General features: G+C 39.0%; 2 protein-coding genes across 10 annotated transcripts in view; both read left to right on the top strand.

Annotated features, from left to right (window-relative positions):
• Positions 1-12018, top strand: part of LOC127440293 (potassium voltage-gated channel subfamily H member 6-like) — a 61487-nt gene extending 49469 nt beyond the window's left edge. Inside the window, exons 6-15 of one of the 2 annotated variants that reach the window (XM_051696784.1) lie at positions 540-962; positions 1522-1918; positions 4700-4899; positions 5051-5303; positions 5917-6110; positions 8585-8711; positions 9148-9393; positions 9623-9818; positions 9928-10120; positions 10991-12018. In XM_051696784.1, the coding sequence (XP_051552744.1) occupies positions 540-962; positions 1522-1918; positions 4700-4899; positions 5051-5303; positions 5917-6110; positions 8585-8711; positions 9148-9393; positions 9623-9818; positions 9928-10120; positions 10991-11404 (2643 nt within the window). In that variant the 3' untranslated portion in view covers positions 11405-12018. The remainder of the gene's footprint in view (positions 1-539; positions 963-1521; positions 1919-4699; positions 4900-5050; positions 5304-5916; positions 6111-8584; positions 8712-9147; positions 9394-9622; positions 9819-9927; positions 10121-10990) is intronic. The other variant, XM_051696785.1, reaches the window with a different exon arrangement.
• A 4656-nt stretch (positions 12019-16674) lies between these two features.
• The window catches only part of map4l (microtubule associated protein 4 like), a 50565-nt gene continuing 40535 nt past the window's right edge, over positions 16675-26704 (top strand). For all 8 annotated transcript variants that reach the window (XM_051696786.1, XM_051696788.1, XM_051696789.1 and 5 more), the window contains exons 1-2: positions 16675-16761; positions 24931-25115. In XM_051696786.1, the coding sequence (XP_051552746.1) occupies positions 24935-25115 (181 nt within the window). In that variant the 5' untranslated portion in view covers positions 16675-16761; positions 24931-24934. The remainder of the gene's footprint in view (positions 16762-24930; positions 25116-26704) is intronic.

Below are 26704 nucleotides of genomic sequence, written 5' to 3' on the forward strand. Positions count from 1 at the left end.
GAATGTGCCATATATCCAACAGCATACGCTTCTATCTGAGGTGAATGGACAGGCAGTGGAATTCAGCTCGCTGACACACAACCGCTTGGCTCCGAAGAAAAAATCTGAATGAGTGGTTACGAGCCAGCTCCTTTTATACCCGTATGTCCGGGGGAGTGGCATGCAAATTCCACTCGCCAATTCTCATTGGCCTTTTCTCAAAAATTAGAGGTGTTTGGGGCTCCCAAGGGTGACCCCTTGTGTCACTACATCGACACAACGTCGAGTGAGTGACAGAAGGGGAAATAAATTTAATACGAAATATTTAAGATTGTGCACTTTTTCCTAGGTCACCAATCAATAATCTAATTTGTGACTAGCCATGTTGCAGCAAATAAAGCAAAAGGTTGACACACCAAATACTAAGATATTCTGAAATGCATGTGCATTATTTCACTCAAACTGCATATGCTGTTTTGCAACTGGTTATGCAAGTGTACTGATATGTATGTCTGATCTTCAATGCCAGCATTATAATGCAGACTATATTTCTTCCTCAGGTACTGTCTCTGGGTGCAGATGTCCTTCCTGAATATAAACTCCAGGCTTCCCGCATCCACAAATGGACCATCTTACACTACAGCCCCTTCAAGGCAGTTTGGGACTGGGTCATCTTGTTGCTGGTCATCTATACTGCAATCTTCACACCTTATTCAGCAGCGTTCCTGCTCAGCGATGAGGAGGAGGCTGCCATGCAGGACTGTGGCTACTCCTGCAGTCCACTTAACGTGGTGGACCTCATTGTGGATATCATGTTTGTAGTGGACATTGTGATTAACTTTCGTACAACCTATGTAAACAGCAATGATGAAGTGGTCAGTCAGCCCGGCCGCATAGCTGTCCACTATTTTAAAGGCTGGTTCCTCATTGACATGGTGGCTGCCATTCCCTTTGACTTGCTCATTTACCGCTCCGGAGAAGAGGTGAGTGAGCTAATGGGTAATGTAAACTTTCAGTATGCTGTTAGTATTGTACACCGTAAAAATGTTTTGTCAGAAATCCAAAAATGAATGGTTTTATTCAAGTAAAAAATGTTATTTAATGTGACCAAATCAACCTGACAATTTAGGTTACACCAACGAAAGTAACTTTTAGATAGTTAGATCTAGTTGAAATAGATACTTGAGGTAAAAATGGCAGGATACCTCTTTTTCAGTGTACTGTTATTAGCTGTATCAAACCTTTCTGCCCTACAAAGCCAAAACTCAGTATCTAAGGCAAGAGTGTAACTGAGAAAAATGGTTTGAAAGTTTTTTGATTGTCAAGCCAAATGTGGTTTATAAAACAGTCTTCTTTGAATCTGAGCATGGTTGAGCCATGGTTGAGCCAAACCCATTTTTCACATTACAGATCACAATCTAAGAGACCTGATTATGGTCATAACTCAATTTTTTCAATGTGTTGTTACTGCGTATTGTCTTTGCAGGGCAGAATTATCTCCTGCTTCTGCAGTTGTATCTCATTGTTTTCATGTATTGACAGACAACGACTCTGATTGGGCTACTGAAGACTGCTCGACTGCTGCGATTGGTGCGTGTGGCACGCAAACTTGATCGGTACTCTGAGTATGGAGCTGCAGTGCTCTTTCTGCTCATGTGTACCTTTGCGTTAATCGCCCATTGGCTGGCATGCATCTGGTATGCGATTGGGAACGTGGAGAGGAGTGGCCCGTCTCGAATTGGTTGGCTGGACTCTTTGGGTGATCAGCTGGGGAAACCATATAATGTGACAATACCTGGATCAGGACCTTCTATTAAAGACAAATATGTCACTGCCCTCTACTTCACCTTCAGTAGCCTCACCAGTGTGGGCTTTGGAAACATCTCCCCAAACACCAACTCCGAGAAGATCTTCTCCATCTGTGTCATGCTTATTGGATGTTAGTGTTTACTCAATTGTCAATAGCTTTAAATGCCATACATCAGGGGTATTTAATAGGCAGACTCCGGTCCTGATCCATACCGAAGGACAATTAAATCCAGACCGAGCTCTGAATCTTTGTGCTAGTTATCTGACACCTGGCTAAGTGATTATGTAAGCAGGGCCTTAACCACATTGACATTGAGGGGGACATGTCCCTCCAAAATTCAGAATAGTGGTATACTGATATGGGGTTTTTCTATGGTTGATTATTAAATTATTACAGTTGGGCCCCCCCCCCCCAAATCTGAATATATGGTTACATTCTTGTAAGCATATGTGTATAGGTGCACGGAGTGGGAATAAATAGCGTTCAGCGCTAGAGATAAACATTTCTCTCCCTGCTATAGACATGAGGCGCTGCATAAAGCCTGATTTACAGAGTTGTAGGTGCAGTTATTTTAACAACAGTAGCGGAGACACCATTATAGATACTGGCATCTTTCGCTTAAACACACTGCATAAAACAAAAATTAAGCAAAGTGAAACTATCTTCATCTGTCTGGTATGTGATTCAGACAATTCAGCTAAGGCAGGTTTGTGTCAGGACAAGTTTATGTGCTGCCTTTAGACTATAACATTTTTACTGTCTAAACTAAGCTTTATTAATCAGCATGTTAGGAGCCTTTCATAATAAACAAACAGATTTTTGTTCTAATTTTGTAAAAATTAATCAGAGATGTCATCATGGCATGATGGCAAGGAAAGCCTATTTATACTTAAATTAAGAAAACAGCTATTTAATGCTTCACTGTTGTTATGTAAATTGTTTGTTTGTTTGTTAGTAGATTCTCACTTTAAGGAAAATATAAAAATTGTCCATTCAGACTTTTACATTTTTATAAATTTTCTCTCAGGGGATACCCCTGAACCAACAGTATTATTTTATCTGTCAAAAGGCCTCCTATGTCCCACATGGGCATAGATTCTGAATGCAAAAATGTTTCAACACAAAAGCTAGACTGCTGTCATTCAGCTTCAAAATAAACTGTTGATCTTATCTTTTAATATTCGTATCCAAGTGCCCTCGACTGATGAAGTCTTGATGAAATATTTTAATCTTTTGGTAAAAAATATCTCTCAGACCCCATTAATTTGGCTGTCTCTGGGCCCCCAATGTCCTCATCCCTGCCAGTTTTGAAGAGACTATTTTGACTGTTTAGGATTTTTTTTCTTCTTTTTTTTTATTTTTTTATTTTATTTTTTTTTTTTTTTTACAAAGTACTATTGTTGCCAGTGTGGCAAGTTATAAAAACTATTCAAAAAAATATACATAATTTCCTAGCCATATAACTAATGACACCATGTAAGCTACATGTTATTATCCGAACCTTTGCTGGGAAGGAAATGTAGAGACCAGACCTCTTGAAACTTTAATTGAGTACCTCTGCCATACATGCTTTGAGAATGTATGTAACTATATACAGTATAATGACCTTTAATAACCCCCATCAGGCTTCTTAACTAGCTTCATCAGAAAGACCAAGTTGGTCTACCAGCTTCACAAGTTAAAGGAATATTCCAGGTTCAATAAAAGTTAAGCTCAATTGACAGCATTTGTGGCATAATGTTGACTACCACAAAAATTAATTTCAATTTGTCCATCCTTTTCTCAAAAAAAAAAAAAAAAGAAAAAACCTAGGTTACAGTGAGGCACTTACAATGGAAACGAATGGGGCCAATCGATAAATGTTAAAATACTCACTGTTTCAAAATTATAGCCACAAGACGTAAACAATTAGCGTGTTAATGTGATTTTAGTGTGATAAAATTGCTTACTAACCTTTTCTGTGTAAAGTTATATCCAATTTTACAACTACATTGCCTAAAACAACAATTTAAACAACTTTACAGCTCAAATGATACATGAGTTTTAACAGAAGAGTTAATGTTAGTGCTTTTACAAAATTATAAGTTTTACAGTATATTTCTGCCTTTAAACCCTCCAAAAATTGGCCCCATTTACACATTGTAAGTGCCTCACTTTTACATTGATTTTTTCTTCTCTTTTTTTTTTTTTTTTTAAAGAAAAAGATGGACGAATCGAAATTATTTTTTGTGGTAATTAATATTATGCCAGAAATGCTGTCGATTAAACTTCACTTGTATTGAACCCGGAATATTCCTTTAATGTATGTTTTACTGGTGAACAACATGACTATGCTGATCCACCAGCTAGACCAGTACTAAACCAGCATAAACCAGCCAAGGAAATGTATGGAATTTTATAGGCCTACTGGTCTAAGATGGTCTTTTCAGTGTAGAGCAGAGCTTTTCGATTTCCAATAAAGCAAATATGTACCCATTTTTCAAAGGTTTGGATTTGACTTCAGAGTGTATGGCTGGAGAGTTTTTGGAATATCAATAAGCCCCACTAATAAAGAACGAATAACGCTAAACTGATTGTCCACTTAATATGCTCATTAAACATGACATAGGCCTCATTCACACTAATACGTTTTTGTTTGCAAACGCACTGATTTTGATACATTTACACCTCTCATCCACACTGGAACTGCATTTACCTCCATCGATAATGTCCACATACTCTGGAAAAAGATGACGTTAGCAAACTTAAAAACAGATATGTGTGGATGTGGCCATAGTCAGAAAACTAGTCCCTTCCCATTAAAAAGTTTAAAGAGTAAGCAGATATATTTTTCTCTAATCGATCTGTGTGGGATACAACACTTTGCTCTAAAAGAAAATCTTGTTTTTCTCTTCTCAAACTTCTTCACAGCTCTGATGTATGCTAGTATCTTTGGAAACGTGTCAGCCATTATCCAGAGGCTGTACTCTGGCACAGCCCGATACCACACTCAAATGTTGCGGGTTCGAGAGTTCATCCGTTTCCACCAGATCCCCAACCCACTCAGGCAAAAACTGGAGGAGTATTTTCAGCATGCTTGGTCCTACACTAATGGCATTGATATGAATGCTGTGAGTCACAAAGCCACAGAACATTCCTAAAGTGCACACCTGGGTGCACTCTATTTTTTCCACTCTTCACACTGTTTATTCTTGCGTGCACACATTATATTATGTGGAATAATTTATTACATTATCATGTGGTTGCTTATTCTCACTGCAGGTGCTTAAGGGGTTCCCAGAATGCCTGCAGGCAGACATCTGTTTGCATCTGAACCGTTCCTTGCTACAGAACTGTAAAGCTTTCAAGGGTTCCACTAAAGGCTGTTTACGAGCTTTGGCTATGAAGTTCAAAACCACACATGCCCCACCAGGAGACACTTTGGTCCATGCAGGCGATGTGATTTCAGCACTTTACTTCATTTCTCGTGGCTCCATCGAGATTTTAAAGGGAGACGTGGTTGTGGCCATTTTAGGTAAAGGAAGAGTGTTATGGTCACACATTTACTGGAAATATAATGTAGAACAAAGACAGATGAAATTGATAACATTCTTTCCTTGTGTATTCATTATTTTTCAAAGTGCAACATTTCTTGTTCTCAAAGTTCATGTTTGAGACGTCAAATTAGAAAACTGTTATTGTTGCTCCATCTAGTGACCATTTGGCTATTTTCTGTAACATCTTGCATTATGACACACAGAGTACGTGGCGCCATCTGCTGTTGATAGAAACTATTTTATAACTTTTAAAGTGATAGTCGTCATCCCACAAAAAAAAATGTATCTCATAATTTACTCACCCTCATGTTGTTCCAAACCCATTTGACATTCTTTCTTCGGTGGAACACAAAAGGAGATGTTAAGAAGAATGGCATGCTCGGGGGGGGGGAGATGCAATGAAAGTGAAGGGTGACTAAAACTATATTACATCTTATTTAGTGTTATAATGGAGAAAGTCGTACAGGTTTGGAACAACATGAGGGTGAGTAAAAGATGACAGAACTCCATAAGCATTGATTTTCTGCCTTTTAAAACATATGGTCAATAATTAATCAAAAATGTGTCTGATTCCCTTGGTTGATTTTACAGGCAAGAATGATGTATTTGGAGAGCCAATTAACTTATATGCACGTCCTGGAAAGTCAAGTTCTGATGTGAGAGCACTGACTTACTGTGACCTACATAAAATCCACAGAGAGGATATGCTGGAGGTCCTGGACATGTATCCAGAGTTCTCCGACTACTTCTGGGGCAACCTGGAGATCACCTTCAACTTGAGAGATGTAAGATAGCATCTCTCTGTAACTTAAAGGGATAGTTCACCCAAAAATTAAATTTCTCTCATTATTATCTACTCACCCTCATGATATCACAGGTGTTTATGGCTTTCTTTCTTCACCAGAACACATTTGAAGAAAAATATCTTAACTCATTAGGTCCTTAAAATCAAGTGAATGGAGATTTCTCATTTGAAGCTCCAAAACTCAAAGACAGTCAACATAAACATCAATAATACGACACCAGCTGTTAAATTGTCTTCTAAAGTGACACAATCGCTTTTGGTGTGAAAAAGATAAATGTTGAAGTACTTTTTTTAAATCAAAAATCATGCTTCCAGTAAGCAGCGGTATGCACGTGTGAAGTAATCACATTGGCATTTGAAACATGCGAGAACTGACACACGTGCGTCACGGAGGAACGCTTTACCGTAGCTTAGTTGGTTTTGGTTTAGGTATTAGGGATGTCAATTTTCAGACATTCATAATCGATCATTGTCGAAATTAACGATCAATTAATCGATTAATCATTAACGTTAATATCGCAAAACACATATGGAGGACTCCAAATAATATGTGCATGTAGCATATTTTTTAAATATAATTTACATTAATACACTTAAGGAATGCAAGTATTGGAATTTTCCTCTTAAAATATTCTTAGTTCAGTGTATTTTAATACAGTTAGGCTGTGTATGAATTTGTTAATTTTTTTAATTACTGTTAATGAATTAGGCTACTGAAAAATAACTTGTATACAATATATATCACTTATGCATATTTTAGTTAATTAAAACTTCACGTTGTGGATCGTGGAACATTTCGGACCTTTGGACTTATTTTTTTATTTTTTGAAATTAAGTCAAATCATAACATGCTGCAGAAACATAGTACTTAACATACTGTTTCTAAGGTGACTATTGTGAGATGTCAGCTGAATGTACCTTTGTGCTTTCCTGGTGATCGCTGACGTAATTGTAGTTTGGGATGAAACAAGAAGATTAACAGTGCTTGTTGTCATCTCACACTATCACGGTGTGTGCAGAAAACTTTAATGTTCATTTAAAGAGAACCGCTCCTTCTGTGGCTGTCTCTCGTTTGGAAGGATGCGTCCTCCGAAGGTCGCATTTGTCGGCCGTATACTTCATCGAGGCTGTCTTGTTTCAGAAAAGCGAGTAGGACACTTCGAATGCAGCCTTTGAATGCGACCTTCTTTCACGGGAATTCGGAGGATACATGAGGTGTATCCTTCGTGGGCAGTGTCTAAAAAAAAATACACCAATTTGACCGTAAATATGATGTTCAAACGCAAGGAATTTTAATTCCCAAGTTGAAGTACCTCACTAGATGGGTGCAGAGTATATGATATGTATAATTATATTAATATATAATTAAAATAAAGTATTAGACTAAAAGTACACCTGTAAAATCTATTTTCTTTTCTCTTTACATCATTATAACTCCCCTAAAATGTACCTCATACATTCCCTTCCAGAGGGACTTTGTTCCCTTCTCACTCAAAGCGCTCGTGCTTGTTAAAGAGTGGTGTACTGTCATAGCAACCATGTTACGTTACGTTTCGGTTTGACCTACGTACGCCATCTCGTTTAAACGAGACTTGTTTAAAGGAGGACGCTCGGTATACTGCAGCCTTCAAAGGACACATCCTACCTAGCATGCAGCCTTCGAAACGAGACACAGCCACTGTTTACATTGAGCCACTTCATATGGTATCTGTGCTTCTTCTGTGAACCGGTTAATGACATGAAGCCTGCAAGTGCCCTCTAGCGGCAGGTGAATGTATAGACAGCCTTATCATCGTCTGCTGGCTTGATTTCAGAACACATTTACCCTGAAATTAATTAATCGATAAGCTTAATCGATCAAATAATTAACTACAATTAATCGATTTTCGATCACTCATTAACATCCCTATTAGGTATGTATTGATCTGTTTCTTTACTCACAATGGTGTGTTTGTGTGCTCATCCTGGATGTCTCAACCGAGTGGAGAACGTGAGATTACAGCTGTATCCATGGCAACACGAAGAGTCATAGGAGAGACCGCTTGGACTCCACCCTCTAGTGAAGCGTTGGATTATACTGTACATAGTTAAGAAGTACTTAAATATTTATCTTTTTTCGCACCAGAAGCAATCATGTCACTTTAGAAGACATTAATTTAACCACTGGATTCATACTGATGAAATTTATGCTGACTGTCTGTGGTTTTTTGGAGCTTCAACAGAGAAATCTCCATTCACTTCTATTTTAAAGATCTACTGAGCTAAGATATATTTTTCTATTTTTCTTTAAATGTGTTCTGGTGAAGAAAGAATGTCATAAACACCTGGGATATCATGAGGGTGAGTAAATAATGAGAGAATTAAGATTTTTGGGTAAACTATCCCTTTAATAATAGATATACATTATAATACAGAGCTCTTTTATATATCATTATGAATGAATCTCCTCAACAGACCAACACTAAGTCTGGGTCAATGAGTAGTGATCCTGATGATTCTGACCATGGCTGTATTGAGCGTCACCCACACAGAACAAAGCTGTTCTTCCATTCCAAGAATGAGAGGAATCCCATGCCACAAGGTAAGAGATGTATGATATTTTCTGTATTTTGTTTACTAGTATTTCATGAAGAAAACTATTAGGAATTAGGAATGGAGTAAGTAAACTGTTGTGACTTGCTGACTTGTTTTCTCTTGATTCACAGTTGTATTGATGAGAATTTTTCACAGTTTGTATGTGGAATATATGTTATGATAACCCTGCAAAAAAAAAAAAAAATGACAAAAAAAAAAAAAGAAAAAAGCTAAGCAGCAAACAAAACAAAAACAGTGAAGATGGTTTGCTGGTCTCCCAGTCTGGCCAGGCTGGAATGTTTGCTGGTTTTAGAAGACTTTTTGCCACTGGTCAGCTGGCCAGACTGTGAGACCAGCTAGACTATCTTATATCAGCTAAAAACAGTAGGGAGACTAAGACTTGCAGTCTTTACTAAGCACTACTGCAGTCTTCTTTTTATCAGCAGATAGCAAAGAGAGGCCAGAAGACAAACCCAAAATAATGAATCTCCGATCACATAATTCAATCAGCAAACAGCATGAGGACAGACAAGCTGCTCATCGGGACTCAGACATTTTTTCCTCCCAGTCCAGCAGTGATGACGATGAAGAGACCAGACAGCCCAGTGCATTAGAGAACTGCTCTCGGAGCCATATCACTAGCTTCAGCAATGACCACAAAACCAGTAACTCATTCAATGCACTCTCAGGTAGAATTCTTATATTATTAATTGTCACTAAATCTCTTTCCTATTGACTTAGTAGTTTCTAATTTAGGTCTCTCATGCATTATGTATTAGCTCAGATAGCTGCAAAAATTCACAAGAGACTAACATTTATGTTTAGTTGAATTATACAGTACATTTGCATTAGTTATCATATACTGTATGTGCAGTGCATGGATAATTTTTAGATAACTTCAGCCTTATCTTAAATTAGGAGCTCTTTCAGGGGTCTCTAAAATCTTCAGTTTGTGGGGGGAGAATCATGGTCATCAGTACCAGGAAGTACCCAGTCACAGCATGTCCTTCCCCTCATCTTCAGTTCAATCCAATACTGTCCTGCACAATGTCACCCATCGGCATTGCGCTGAAGTAGAGAACAGACTGGAACTGTTGCAGAGGCAGCTCCATCGGTGAGATACATATGTAATCTTGTGTCCTTTTTCTTGGTCTCTGGGCCTGTAGTCCTTATATATATATATATATATGTTTGAGCTGTGTTTGTTGACTTGTTTTCCAAAGACTAGAGAAGCGTATGTCAACGGACATCGGGGCCATAATGCAGTTGCTTCAGAGGCAGATGGTGCTGGTCCCACCGGCCTACAGCTCTGTGACATCCCCTCTAGAAACATCTCCAAATGCACCCAAACCAGGCAAGAAATTGGTCCAGCCTGTCAACCCTTTAGAGATAGAAACGCCAGCCATTTTGTTTGAGGTATTACACACAATGTCTATCTATCTATCTGTCTGTCTGTCAGTCTGTCTCACATTCTGGCTGACGGCCTGTCTATCTAGCTAGCTAACTAATTAGCTTTTGTCTTACTGTAATGTCTGTGTAACCATCAAACTTCTAAAACTAGTTTAAACTGTCAGATAAGGCTTGTAAAGCCATAATCAAAGTTTGTTTAAAAAAACTTTACCTATCTAATGTATTATACAATCACAATCTGCTTTTGATGCAATGGTCCGAAGTAAAAGAAAAAATTTAAAAAATCACATGTTGATATTTGTAAATAAAATAATTTTATTTTGCAACACAACACACATAGGAATGCCAAGTCCGTCAACTGTATGTACGTGTCATTGTCGAATTGGTTCCATATTGGGCACCTGCTCCGGCACTCTGTCCGTCGAAAAGGGGTCAGTTTGCATTTAATCTCAAGTTACAGGCACTCTGTATCTGTCACGATTGTGTAGTAGAGATGAGAGGCAAGGATCTGTTCACAGGCTTTTAATGAAGGTAATGTTGAAGATATTAAACAACAAGGAGAACACAAAGAACCAAATAAATTCTAGACTATACATTAACATACAAGTAAACTGACAGATATTCAGGAACCAATAGATATACAACATACATTCAAGAACTGACCAATCATGATAGAAACTAAAGGGTATTTATACAAACTAGGGTGATGAACAAAGATGGGGAACACATGGCTGTGATGAGGGCAGAGAATCATGGGAAACGTAGTTCGGGGGAAAACTTAAAAAACTATTTCAAAATAAGAGTCCTTGAAAACATAACGGTGATTAACTGTGAAAATATCACAATCTTTAATCAAGCCTCTTTGTTTTTCCCCAGATACTGGATCCCCAGGACTTTGCTGACAGTCCCAAAAAGTCAAAAGAAAGTCTGTCAGGGGCGATGGAGCTTCAGCTCCTGGAATGTTCCTCACAGCCCTTCTCTGAGAGTCAGGCTTTTAACCAGAATCTTTCTGGGGCTTATACAAGGAGATGGACAAATAGTATAGGCCACATAGCTGCAAACCTCTCTGATGGTCTTACAGCACACACTGATTGCCATCCAGCAGTCATGGCTGATCAAGCAAATTATAATTTTATGGATGCAGAGTCTATTGAAAATTTAGCTGGACAGAGGTTAGACATGGAGTCCCCTGAGTGTCAAAGACGCCTATCATTGCCAGTGCAACATCAGGTAGATGATGAGTCCTCAATCCAAAAAAGACATGGCTCTGATCCTGGCTGTCAAGAGTGAAACTTTTGTTTTAGCATCTCAGTGGAAAACAATGCATACAAACAGAGGGATCGCCATAGATCAGAATTATTGCAGGACGTTTTGAAGAACTCCTACTTCAGGTTCATATCATTTACCTCAGAAAGTCACAGGAAGAGGCATCATTAATGTCCCTGTAGGCTGGTAAATTTGTGTTGGCTGGTCTAGCGATACTCATTGTTCTTACCTGCCTCTCACTGAAAACATATTATTTTATGAAAGTATTAATTTGCTCTTACATGAACAATTTATTTTGAAGTGTAAATGTAATGTTTTGTATTAGCATATCAGTTTTCTTAAAATGCAGTTTTGTTTGTTTGGAATTATTATAATAATAATTGTCTGTTTGAGAAAAGGACTCAGACATAGCAATACACTGGAAAGGTCAATCAGAGTGTGATTTGTTAGTCACTGAGTTTGTCATATGGAACCTTTATCTCAGGTGGCAGAACCCCAGGCTCATCTCTGGTAGCTAAAGTACCTCAGAGTGAGTGAATCAAGGGACGAATGATACCTGATGAATAATATGCCACTATATGACTGAAAGCATGTGTTAGTACTGTATCTTTCAGGCCATCCACTGCAGAGAATTTCCCAACAGAATAGATTATCACTCTTAATATATATATATATATATATATATATATATATATATATATATATATATATATATATATATATATATATATATATAATCATCAGTTTAACCAAAGGGTCAAATGTGTAGAATGGGATTTTGAAAATTTAAAATTCAGAAAATCCATTTGGATCATAATTAATGTTCAAAATCTACATCACCAGTGCAGTTAGGGTAGAAAATACATATATAATATAATATGTTATCAGTTGGCACTGGTCCATACCAAACACATTCTGTAGGAAACATACTAGAAATAAATAGGGAATCTGGTATGTAGAAAGAGAATAGCTTGGAATGCTAAATTGTATTATAAAGTGTAATAATTTATTGCAAATTTGTGTAGGAATATTTATTGTTAGCTTACTATAAATAGATTTTTGTGTAGATTTTATCACCTATGAACTTGGATCATATTCACCATGAATAAATTAATTAGATAATTCAAATGTTTATTGTAGTTTATGTCGTTTTGTGATCTGACTTTCACAAAAATAGATCGGAAATCTTCTCTCATTTTTTTCCTTGTGTTTCTCTGGTGTCAAAAAGAATGTTTTGTTTTTTATTTCTTTTCCAAATGTCACCAAATCTGCATGCTGCTACCAACAGAAATAATGAAAGCCCTTTTCAAGGCTCTGATATTTATGTCTGTGGATTTAGACCATAAAGCTAGAGGTGTAAATTGAACCCCTTGAACACAAGAGACATTTTGAAGAATATTGACACTACTGTTTTTGTTTTTGTTTTTTTCCATACAGTAAAAGTGAATGGTGACAGAGGCTGTCAGTCATAATCTCCATTCCAATCTCCTTTTGTGCTCCACGTAAAGTCATACAGGTTTGGAACAACATTTGGGTGACTAATTGATGACAAAATGTAAATTTTTAAGTGAACTATCCCTAAGTCATTTTTGCAAATTTAAGAGAAAATTATAACATGGTATACTTCAGCCAAAATGAAGACAAGCCCTTCCCGCTTTGAAGAACAGAAAAAGGCCCACCTACACACTTAAAGCTACAAATATAGAAACAGATGAGCTAGATGTAATATCAATAGGCCTGCAATAATACAACAAATAGTTAAAAAAAAATGTTCTTCTTATAAATCAGCAAAAATAAACTAAACAAAAAAAGCCTTTAATGATTTAATGATGTCGTGCAGAATTTGCCAGTGAACAAGCCTACATGCCTGTCAGTGGTAAAACACAGTTTCTATAAGACCAGTATATAAGGAAAGGACATTCCTGTTTATTTAAGTGTAGCTCCTAAAAGGAAACAGGTTTAGTAGAGAAAACAGCAGAAATAGATACACCAACTCACAAACAAAGGGACTGCTGTACTAAGAGTATTTGATATTAACAATTTAAACTAGCACTATGGGCCTTAATCATATTTCAGAACAGGAAAAACAACACAATAGAGGAATTCCATCCTCCAACAGGGGTTGTGCTTAATTTAATACATTTAGGATTTAAAAATAAGGGGATTTTTAAATGATAATCTCATAAAACTAAAACTAAAATTTAATTAAAAAAAAAAAAAAACGTTTTTGAAATTGTTGACTTGGACCAAATAATAAAGAAAAGCAGCCAATAAGTGCCCTGCATATAGATGGGAACTCCCTCAATACTGTTTAAAAAGCATCCCAGGGTGATACCTCAAGAAGCTGGTTGAATAAATGTCAAGAGTACATTTCTGCAAATTCTAGGCAAAGGGTGATTACTCTGAAGATGCTAAAATATAACACAGTTTTGATTTATTTTGGATTTTGTTTAGTCACAAAATAATTCCCATTGTTCCATTTACGTTATCCCATAGTTTTGATGACTTTACTATTATTCTAAAATGTGAAGGAAAAAAATGTATAATAAAGAATAAGTGTTTCAAAACTTTTGACTGGTAGTATGTATATATATATATATGAGATTATCATTTAAAAATCCCCTTATTGTAAACCCTAAAGGTATTAAATTAAGCATATATATATTGTAATTGGGTAAGGTGGGCAAGGAGGAGGCGGGAACTGGCTGAACAGTAAACATAAGTTTTAATGTCATACATAAGCTTAAACACAAACACATGGACACACACACACAGCGGTCGCATGTGGCTCTCTCTCTCTCTCGAACTGGCGCCTCCGGCTCGTCTTTATCCCCATCCCGGATTATTAGCCCAATTCAGGGCTGGGCGTGTGTCCTCATGGCCTGGCCTCTTCGTCACATTCCTCCATCACCCGACTCAGGCCAGGGAAACCTCCGGCATGACGTACTCCCCACCCTTCCTGGTGGGGGGGGGGGGGGTGTTGCCCTTCGAGCCGTCCCTGCCGGATGGTCTTCCCTGGCTTTCTGGAGCCCTAGGAGAAACGAGGGGAGGGAGAAGGAAGAGGGAAAGAGCGAGGCAGAGCGACAGAGAGAGAGAGAGAGAGAGAGAGAGAGGAGAGAGAGAGAAAAACTCACTCGCTGGTCCCCGGGCACGCAGTTGCCTGGTCCTCAGCCACTCTTCCGGCCTCTGGAGGACGACAGCTGCTCCTCTCCTGGCCCCTCCGTCCGCCAGGGGAAACTTCAGCGCGAGGACTCTGCTACAGCGCATCTCTCCTCCTTCCCGGGTTTCGGCACCAGTGTAACAGGTAAAGGTGGACAAGGAGGAGGTGGGAACCAGCTGAGCAGTCAACGTAAGTTTTAATATTATAAATGAACTCAAATCAACATAAACACATAGACACACATGCACTGTGACCGCTTGTGTCTCTCTCCCGAACTGGCGTCTCACGCTGATTAGTTGACTCAGCGCCGGCCGTGCACCCTCACGGCCCAGCCACGCCCTCCTCCTCGTCACACCTCTCTCCCACCCTATTCAGGCCAGGGCGCCATCTGGACTGGCCTACTCCCCCCCCCCCCCCATCTCTGGAGGGGAGACGCTGTTCTGCCAGCCGATGGTCCACCCTGCCTCCTGGGGAGAGGGGAGAGGGAAAGGGCAAGCAGGAGCGACAGAGAGAGAGAGAGAGGAAAGAGAGAAACTGGCTCACCGGTCCCCGGACACGCTGTCACCTGGTCCTCAGCCACTCCTCTGACCTCTGGTGGACGCCAGCTCGCTCCTCCCCTGGCAGATGGCAGCGAGTCCTCCGACCCCTGGTGGATGGAATGGCTCCTCCCTTTTCTCAGCGGACGACAGCGGTTCCTCTGACTCTCGGCGGCTGGCAGCAACCCCTCCGTCCCCAGGCAGAAAGACGCGGCTGCTCCCCTAACAGATGGCAGCGGCGAGTACTCCGCGACAGCACATCCCTCCTCCTTTCGGCACCAATGCAATGGGCAAAGATGGGCAAGGAGGAGGCAGGAACCAGCAGAACAGTCAACATAACTTTAATGACAGAACTGAATTTAAATCAACATAAACATACACACAGCGGCCGCATGTGTCTCTCTCTCTCAAACTGGCGCCTCCGGCTTGTCTTTATCCCCCTACCGGTTGATTAGTCCAATTCAGGGCCGGGCGTATGTCCTCACGGCCCAGCCCCGCCCTCCTCCTTGTCACACATATATATATACATTTTTGTTTTATTCTATGAAGTACTGACAACATTTCTCCCTAATTCCAAATAAAAATATTGTCATTTAGAGCATTATTTGCAAAAAATGACAACTGGTCAGAATAATAAAAAAGATGCAGCATTTTCAGACCTTGAAGTTCATATTCATTTTTAAACAACACAATAGTAATGTTTTAACTTAGGAAGAGTTCAGAAATCGATATTTGGTGCAATAACCCTGATTTTCAATCACAGCTTTCAGGCATCTTGGCATGCTCTCTACCAGTCTTTCACATTGCTGTTGGGTGACTTTATGCCACTCCTGGTGCAAAAATTCAAGCAGCTTGGCTTTGTTTGATGGCTTGTGACTATCCATCTTCCTCTTAATCACACTCCAGAGGTTTTCAATGGGGTTCAGTCTGGAGATTGGGCTGGCCATGACAGGGTCTTGATCCGGTGCTCCTCCATCCACACCTTGATTGACCTGTCTGTGTGGCAAGGAGCATTTTCCTGCTGGAAAAACCAATCCTCAGAGTTGGGGAACATTTCAGAGCAGAAGGAAGCAAGTTTTCTTCCAGGATAACCTTGTACGTGTCTTGATTCATGCGTCCTTTCCAGCCTTGCTGAAGCAACCCTGATCCTCTACCAAATTTCACAGTGGGTGCGAGACACTGTGGCTTGTAGGCCTCTGTAGGTCTCGGTCTAACCATTAGACAGCCAGGTGGAGGATTGGTAATGATCTAGGGGTGCTTCAGCAAGGCTGGAATCGGGCAGATTCATCTTTTTGAAGGACGCATGACTCAAGCCACGTACCTGGAAGAAAACTTGCTTCCTTCATATATATATATGCATATATATGCTGATGCACTGATTGGCCTAAATCACTGCCTCTCATTTGTCATCAACATTCTCATTGTGTCTATTTGCTGTCCATCAATACTATAAGGAACACATGAAGTGAGAGGATGCTCAAGTCAGGGGAACCAGGAACAGCATTAGTGCTGAAACTAGCGGGTCTATGAGAAATTGCACAATATTCAAGAATTGTGATTGGTCAAGAGAAAGAAAGGGCGGGGCGTTGTCCTGCGATCACAGGGGCGCACTACGAGAGAGGGCGGATCTGACTGCACATCAGCGAACACTACAGCGTTCTGAATTTTAAAAACAACAACAAAGGGTAAGTGCACTTTGACATTGCGATTAAAGCTAACATTGCACCGCTGCTAATTAGGAAATACAATAAAGCGATGTACGTTAAAAAGCTTAAGCATAATGAAAACAGAAATTAATAATGAATCGGCGTGTTATGCACGCTTCAGAGTCACGGTGGTATTAATGCAGTCGCAGTCCCTGATTGACGGGCGTTAGTTACTGTTCTGCACACGCAAACTCCACCTGCGATGCTCCAAATGACCGTCACTGTCTCTAATCCGTTTCCAAGTGTTTACTCACAAATATGTCGACCTGCAGAGATTTCTCTTTGTTTGGGCACTGCCGCAGATTGGTGGAGATACTCCGGACAGGTGTCATCCGCAGCGCTTATTTGAACACCCTGCGAGGAAACCTGTATAGAAATGTACTATAGACTATACATAACTTAAGTAGTGCCACACATTGCTTAAGAACCCAGTCTGCAAGATATTTGAACTATGGGTATAGTGGGATGATAAAATCACGCAAGGTTCGCTTTAGATTTTCAGAAGGACGCGTTGGGGGCCGTTCAGACCGAACACGTTCTTGCGCTATAAAGCTTGACGCAACGCATGTGTCTCGAGACGCGCTTTTAAAAATTGACGTTCTTTTTGTGTAAAAACGCTGATAAAAACAGCTGGATGTGGCGCAACGGATATGAACGTCCGTCTAGCGCATGTTTACATAATAAAACAACAGCGCAGACGGACACAAGAACGCGTTCGCTGTGAACGCCCCTTTGTAAAGCTTTTTCATACTAATGTACTGTAGAATTGTGCTCTAGAGGCCCTCAATGAAAAGGAGAATGAAACGAGTAATAAATGACAAATAAGCTTTCTTTAATGTTAGCTTGCTGTTTATGCTGTTTCTATAATGGGAGCGTTGTCGTGTCGCTAGATGGGCTTTTTAAAGATGAGGCAGACGCATTGTTCTAATTTGTCAACGTGGAGCGCATTCTCTATGTGCAAAGTGTCTTTTGTATTCTCGTGTGCTCAACTCTCTGCAGTGCACCTCTGCTACATGCCTCATGGACATGCGTCATACTGTAGGCTATAACTAATTTGAAATGACACACGATCCAAAACCGACGCATTAAGGGTCATTTACAGTATGGAAGATTAGAATATGCAAGATGTGCTCATTTATGTTATGAAACGTAACTATGATTTCTCCTTTAATATTCCGAATTAATTCATTCTAGAATGACAAGAAACCAGTCTCCATCTCTGTTCATATAATGAATAAATTCAGAGTAGAGCTATGTATGTTTCCCTGTATTTGACCACACCCACTTATGTCTTATTCTTTATTAAGTTATAGCATATTTCTTTATTTGTCCTTTGATTAATTGTAACAGGCTTTGTTTGCTCTACAAAGGAGGAACAAATATCCTTCTTTTCAGTTGTAGCCTACTGCTTATCCAGTTAAAGCATGTGAAGGACATGGAGAGGAGTCCCTGCAACATGAGTCAGTTGTTTGTTTGGTCTATATTTTGTTCTGTTACATATTTTTATTCTTTTTAAATACACATAGTTGAGTGAAAAATTGCTGTATGTGTAACCGGTCCTGCTCGATCCGCTCCGAGCGGGATTCGAACCGGCATGGGAGGCGGGCTAATGAGGAGGCTAAAGGCCCAGGTATACTTTGTTTTTAAGTATTCCAGATCGGCTCGCGCCTGGTCGAACGTGTTGCCTTTGTGAGTACACTTTTCTGACCGTGAGCAAATACGAACGCGTTTGACGCATGCCCACTACAACTAATTTTTGATACTCTTTTATTAGTCAATGGCCTGTGTGTGTAGCGATCAGCAATGCGGACATGCCAAGTATACTTTGGCCTTAAAGGCTACAGCCTCTAGCGTCAGTCGCTAGTGCACCTCTTGAGGCCAGTGGAGTGAGGTTTACGCATGCCACACAGCTATCACATACCAGCTGGCTCCCGTTACACTCACCCCCATAAACCTCACTCCCATCCGGGTCAAGGCACCACTATAACCGGTCCTGCTCGACTCGCTCTGAGTGGGATTTGAACCGCGTCAGCTGGCATGGGAGGTAGGCACGCTAACAAGGAGGCTAAAGCCTCTAGCATCAGTCGCTAGTGTGCCTATTGAGGCCAGGGGAGTGAGGTTTACACATACCGCACAGCTATCCGTACCAGCTGGCACCCATTACATATACAAAAATTTGATTTTTATATAAAAAAAAATTGTTGACATACAATTAGACATTTTACCTTGTCTGCATACCTTAAAGGGTTAGCTCACCCAAAAATGAAAATTCGCTCATCATTTACTCACCCTCATGCCATCCCAGATGTGTATGACTTTCTTTCTTCTGTCAAACACAATTGAAGATTTTTAGAAGAATATCTCTGCTCTGTAGGTCCATACAGTGCAAGTTAACAGGATCCAAAACTTTGAAGCTCAAAAACCATATAAAGGCAGAATAAAAGTAATCCAAATGACTCTGGTGGTTCAATCCATGTCTTCAGAAGCGATATGGTAGGTTTGAGTGAGAAACAGATCAGTATTTAAGTCCATTTTTTTTTTTACTATAAATTCTCCTCCCTGCTCAGTCATTCTCCACTTCACTTTCACTTTAACATTCTCCTTCTTCTGTTTTTGGTGATTCACATTCTTTGTGCATATTGCCCCCTACTGGGCATGGTGGAGAAGTTATGGTAGAAGCTGACTTAAATATTGATCTGTTTCTCACCTAAACCTATCATCTTGTGTCTGAACACATGGATTTAACCACTGGAATCATATGGATTACTTTTATGCTCCCTTTATGTGGATTTTGGAGCTTCAAAATGTTGGCACCCATTCACTTGCATTGTATGGACATACAGAGCTGAAATATTCTTCTAAAAATCTTAATTTGTGTTCTGCAGGAGAAAGAAAGTTACACACATCTGGGATGCCAGGAGGGAGAGTAAATCATGAGGGAATTTTCATTTTTGGGTGAACTATTCCTTTAAGTGTGTTTACAAAAACAAAACAAAAATCATACTGCTGGGAAGGTCATGTAAAATAAGAGCAAAACAGATGTACACTTACAGTGTCTTGGCTTTTAAAAAGTCAGCTTTACCATTCAGTAATATTATTAGCCCTTTGAATTTATATAACTGAACTGCGGTGAACCATCAGTGTCATCATATGTCAGTGGGAAAGGGAAGTTCAGTAGATAGCGTGCTGTTTGCTGGACTGGTGTGATTCCGGGGTGTCAGGTCAGGGCCTGCTGGCCTGTTGTGATGCCCCGTGTCCTGTCATGCATAATCTGCATTCCCTTCACTGATGGCCTCTGACTCTAATGCGCACAGACACCTAACCCCCCCAATACGATATTAGTCTCCCTATTTTATAGAACATGATGTAAGCTGAACATCTTTATTTACTGTAGTATTGCAAAGCATATTTTAAAGAATTACAACATTGGGGTGAGAAATATACAAGGTCACAGCTTGTTGAAGAATGCTGTCTGCTTGTCACTTTGATAAAAAAAAAATAAAAAAAATGATTTGCTAAAATACTCATAGTTCATATATCCAGTGGAATACAGCTATCTGGATAACAATGCAGCTTGAATCTGCAGTTGAACAGTTGAAAGTGCCTTATTTTGGGGTGCCTCACTTTTACTCTGAATAACTAAGAGACAGAGAGTGGCACAGACACAGAGACATAAACCCTGTCACAATAAGTGGCAGCCCGTAACCGCATGCTCAGTGGCTTTGGCACACAATGGCACACATTGAGTCAGATCCTCGTTCCACGTTCTGTGTGCATTCATACAGGAATGTTTGTAATACAGCGTTTACACAGCAACACAAATGCTTGCCAAATGCCAGCCCGATCCCTGCTCGAAAATCCTTGAGCTCTCTCCATTCTCCTTTGAACCGCGCGAGGACAAAGTGTGTGCTCCGTGTCTCTCAAAATTCAAAAAGATGCATCTGGTTAATTGGAGAATCAGTATATACTGATTCGCTTGTGTTCCCTGCTTTCATAGTATAGTAAATTTTCAATGGCATTCTTATTGGTATTTGTGCAGCAATATCTGAAGATTTATTATATTTATTTGAATTACATTTTATGCAAGACTGCTTGTTGATATCACATTGCAATATAGGTTATTGCAATTAAAAGTCATTGTGCATTTGCCCAATGCACAATACATATGCACAATCACATACATACAAAGATTTTTCAAGCCTGTCTTTGATTCAAATAGAAGACTGAAGTGATTAATAGTTCCATCCAAAACAGAGAGAGATGACATTATGTGCCGGGGCTGGTGCCATAATGCAAGGCACAGAGAAAAACTGCTGAATCACAGCAAGACACAGGACTGTGTCAGTGCCTGAGCAGTGAAAGTGCAGGAATCTACCTGCGTTTCATTTGCCACGGTCTGATGAGTAAACTGTAGGAGACAGCACCATATGACCTGCCATATGACATGTTTTATTCTCTCTAAAATGACTAGAACTTTTTCTTTTTCTTCTAGGCCCTTACTTTTAAATAATTGCTTTGAACAACACTAAAGCAGTGATCAGATTTTATTTTATTTTATTTTTTTAAACCATGGAGGGAAATTTTGACCATTTGCCTATATGTTCAACTTATCATTCTGGTTTGGGGATGTAACAAAACTACAGAGAATGTTGAAGAAACATTGCTACTGCACAAAAGGTGGGAATCAGTAGGGACCTGGCGATACAATCAGAGGTTGGAGACAATATTACAATATTAATATATCTAGAGTTGGGAGGGTTACTTTTGAAATGTATTCCAGAATACATGCTGTAAAATGTAATTTGTAACGTATTCCGTTAGATTACTCAAGGTCAGTAACGTATTCTAAATACTTTGGATTACTTCTTCAGCACTGGTTGATTTTTTTCACTTGTTTTGACTATAAAAACTCTGCCAGTACAGTAAGACAAAATACACGTTAAAAATACATTCTCTGAAAATCCTAAATATCTTATGCAGTGTTTCTAAAACAAGATAAAGCAAACTGATCTTGTTTAGATATTTTTACAGGAAAACAATACAATTATTATAAAGAATATGATTTTTGCCCTAATATCAAAGGTCTTACTAGAAAAAAAGAAATTATGATCCAACGTGAATTTTCTTGTTAAAAAAATATGATTGTGCCAGGTAACGTGCATGTAAAATGGCTAGAAATAGCATTTTAGCTTAGCGTAAAGCTGACAGTTTACACAAAGTTTATTTCTATTTCTTCTGCTCCAAATTTACTTCAAACGTACTTCTCTGTCTGCTCGTATGAATGTAACACATCGTAAGAAAGTGTTTCACTGCTGTTCAAATGCACTTTGGATCGCATCATTTATATGTATAAATATTTTTCATCTGAAAGCACTAAATATTAAATGAAACAAATGACAATAAAATGCAAAGTAATCTCATCAGTAATCAAAATACTTTTTGAATGTAACTTTATTCTAATTACCAATGATTTAAATTGTAACTGTAGTGGAATACAGTTACTTATATTTTGTATTTTAAATACGTAATCCCGTTACATGTATTTCGTTACTCCCCAACCCTGAATATATCTGGGCCATAAAACAGAAATATTGGGATTCTATTATTGCTACTAGAATGTGTGATATATTAAGTTTTTTTTTACTTGTTTCTCATTCATCTTTGTTGGATTTCGGTACTTTGAACTTCCTGCTTTACCTGATCATAGAGCTATAGAAATAACATAGAGTACATGCACGTTAGTGTCACTTAAATACAATGTTAGGGAATAGCCAATATCTTGGTTATTACCTTGGGGATGCTTACAAAGAAAACTAATTGTACTATAGAATTATATTCCTTGCTATTTCTGCATTTCCATTTTGGCCTAGTAGAAATAATTAATTTCGCCTTCTTACGCACTTTCAAAGAGTGGTAGTCATATAGTGACATCTCTTTTTTATCCCAAAAATATTAATGTGGAATTGTTGAGATACTGATTCTTGGCATTGGGTTATTTATGTTGTATTGTGAGGACATACTGTATATAGCAATACTTTAAGTAAGCAGTCGTTATAAGAGTTATAATGGTTGACATTTGTTATGCTGAATGTTTTGTTGTGCTGAATGTTTTGTTTATGTTCTTATTGCTTAATGCTATTTGCATCTGTGATTTGTTGAACTGTATGTGATTCTATGCTGCTGTACTGTAACAGCTGATTACAGTAAGTGTTTTAGGGCTGATGTTGTGATGTCTACGGGGATTGAGTGGATTCAGTTCAGCCCACAGATACGAGAGGGAATCACGCTGGCTCTAATCCCTTCTGTTTTTGGAACAGCTGGGCCTCTTACCATCCATCAGGATATCAATAGAATTATACTTTACATCCCTATACATGCAGAGGAATGGGAAAGATGAGAAGATGAGAGAGGAAATGCAAGACAAAGCTGTGGATAATATACACTGAAAGAGAAAAAGAAAGACCAACCAAGATCTGGAAAAGAGAAAGATTGAGAAGAGAGATATATATTTAGAGGAAGGAGATGGATTCAGGGCAGCTTCTAGACCAGTAGCATTTTAATCCCATGTTTAGCTTTGAACAGACTTGCATAATCACATTAATGTCTGTACTGGATAGATCAAAACTGCTGTGGAGATATGCCACCCCCTTTGAAAATACACAGCTTTTAGATTTGGTTTGTGATGATTTGTTTGTCACGCAACAGTGTTGCTGCTTTTAAGACCTTTTAAGAGTGATTGTGTTAATCTGAGTTTTCTAAATGTGGATAGTGTGGCATCTTTAGAAACAATAGGTCACAGTTACACTCGTGATGGAAAACAAACATGCTGTCTTGAGCTAGTGCACAATGAAAACCTCTCTTTCTCTCAATCTCTTTCTTTTTCCTCACCCTTTCTGTGTCAGCCTCCTTTAATCTCTCTTACTGACACTGTGTATATGTACAAAATACTTTGTATGTGTCAGTGTTTGTATGTGAAGGGAAAAGTTTTGAAGCTATGAGCTTCAAAATGGGCCATTGAAAGGGATAGTTCACTCAAAATGTAATTCTGTCATCATTTACTCACCCTCATAAACCCATATGACTTTATTTCTTCCATTGAAAACAAAAGGAGATGTTTAGGCACTATGTTAGTCTCAGTCAACATTCACATTTCATTGCATCTTTTTTTCATACAATGAAAGTGAATGGTGACTGAGGCTGTCATTCTGCCTAACATCTCCTTATGTGTTCCATGGAAAACAGAAAGTCATAGACCATGAGGAAATAATGACAGAATTTTCATCTTTGGGTTAACTCTCTCATTAAATAGCCCATTTGAAGCTCATAGCTTGTAGCTGGTGCTGAGGCATAGCTGATATGCGGGATAGTATTCTGACAGGCTGCAGCGCAGGAATGAAGGTTTATGTGACACCTGAAGCAGGTTCATATGCCCACTTACACACAATTGTGCACTGCCATATCTGTATTTTATAGGGAAGAATATTATAACACTTGTGCTTTAAAGAGGAAGAAGGACTCATCTATTTAGCCCAAGGATAGTTAAAGTGTAACTCTGGCTTTTAGTCACATCCTTCAAAATGGCAACATATCTAGCTGCTGCTGATCTTAATGTATGGCACATAGGCACAGATGGCAGTAAGGAGATTGTCACATGATCAGATTTGTCTAGGTCTAAACATCTGGTGTAGCCTCCTGCTCACATTTAAATTATAAGCCACCAGGCCTGGAGGGAGACAAACCACCATGAGTAAGAGGAACAGTCACTCAAGCTGCTCTAATTCAGCTGTTATCCTAATACTGGGCCAGACAGGGCTGTAGCCAGGGATTCTGGGCCCCCTGAATGTACAGTATATTGCTCTGGCCCCCTTACATCAGTGCTACTATAGTTGCCGTGTGCTATCTACTAGCATTCTCATTCATCTCAATGGCTATTGCTTGGCTGGTGCTTTTTTTTTTTTTTTTGTCAGTATGCATGGCTACTTTTGAATGGCTGTAAATACCGAAATATGCCTTTTGTCACCAGAATGGGGTAGTTACAGTATCAGCTAGCAGAGGATAACTGCTCATGATAACCAGCCAAACCTTGTTTTGACCTCTTGGTCAAGGCCTTCTTTGTTTAGACTAATTACGCCTTTGTACTTTCTACAGGAGGATGGACTTTAGTTTACGTGATGCATTCACAGACGGGGCACCTAAAGCAACCCAGGACAGCCTGCTGAAAAGGGATTTTGTGGCCGGGTTAGAAGCTCAGAGCTTTGATGATAAAGTAGGCGAGACTGTGGGGAAGACTGAGTACCGCCCCCTTCTGGATGGGATGGATGGAAAGAGGGAAGGTACATATTTTCTGCATGTGAAGGTCTTCAAAGGACAGCCCCCCACCCCCACCCCCCAATGCATGACATCATGATTTACTCACCCCCATATTGTTAAATGCCCATATAATCTTTTGTTTTTTTCAGCAAAATATTGAAAATTGAATAGAAATTGAAGCACTGTTATATGAACATAAAACAGTGTCAAATATAAACCATTTCAATGACGTAAACAATAACGAAGGAATTAGAACGCGACTGCGCATGTCTTGCCCTGAAACATTCCTGGAAGCAGCATTTTTATAATTCAGCTTCATTCATTATAATAGGGGCAATCTACGTATAGTCATATTTAGAGCCAGTAAAGAAAGACTTAACTAGCCAGGTAAACTCTATCAAACTTACAATTTGTTTAAGGGACAAAGACGTCACTTCATTAAACCAACGATCGGTCTTGAAATGGTCTAAATCAGGCTAAGCATATTTGGTTGCTGCTCATTTTCTGTTTTGCATGTTTGCTGGTGTTGTGCAGTTGTACTCTCCTTTTTTTTTTACACGTTTCTATTCCATGCATGTGTGTTATATTGGGTAGTGGCCCAACATAATGCCCAACAGGCTAAAGTTAAACTGGACAGTTTTGTGTAACAGCTCACCCACGTTCACTTTTGTAATTTACTGTTTCCCTTCTGCACTGGATTCTAATATGATTTAAGTACATGTTGTCTGTGGATGTTTATTTGTGAATTTTCCTCTTCTCTGTCTGCCAGTAAAATGGCACATGGCACAAGCCACAATTTATTCTCTTTCTCTTGTGTAACATTCTGTCAAGGTTGGTTTCTATTGGAAAAACTCATTTATATTCAGATATATTTTTGTTTACGTTTCTGTTTGTTTGTCTGGGACTTAAGCCTGATCATGGTTGGCAACATCTCTGATTAAATCTAAGAATTTCCCATACAATGTTTTAGCTCCGCCAACTACCTCAAACCGCGATGTCTTCTGCCAAGAATCGTTCCGTGTGAACTCTGAACTTAAGCCACAGACATGCAGACAGCCTTCCTCTTGGGTTTCAATCATCACGTTTTTTTGTGTGTTTTTGTTTTCAGCATACTGCTATAATAAATATGATTTTAGTTACCATTCAGTTTTTCCTGCAAAAATATGCAACAAGTAATGTTCCTCTTTGAAATTATTTTTGGTGTGAGATCTGTGGGAGGGTTCATTTAAGCATACTTGTAATTTTACTGCCTTTTTTTTAAATGCCTTAAATTTCTTAAATTTTCCAACAAAAATAAATACAAAGTAAAATAAAAGAATAATTGAAATACTGGTCAAATATACAAAAATATGAAGAATAGCTTGTGCCAACTTCATTTTTGCAATGTCAACATGATTTAGTGAATGAAATGGAATGTTTTTGAATTTGTGTATTATCTCAATGTGCTTTAATTCAAGTAATTTGAACAATATTGCCATAAAATTGATAAATGTATTGGACTCATTTTAACACATGACAAATGCATGAGCACAAATAAGAACAAACTGGTAAAAATACTGAACTGTGTGTAAATGGGAATTAAAGCTACACTACATAACTTTTGGCCTTCTAG

This window comes from Myxocyprinus asiaticus, chromosome 5, assembly GCF_019703515.2.
Source record: "Myxocyprinus asiaticus isolate MX2 ecotype Aquarium Trade chromosome 5, UBuf_Myxa_2, whole genome shotgun sequence".
NCBI lineage: Eukaryota > Metazoa > Chordata > Actinopteri > Cypriniformes > Catostomidae > Myxocyprinus > Myxocyprinus asiaticus.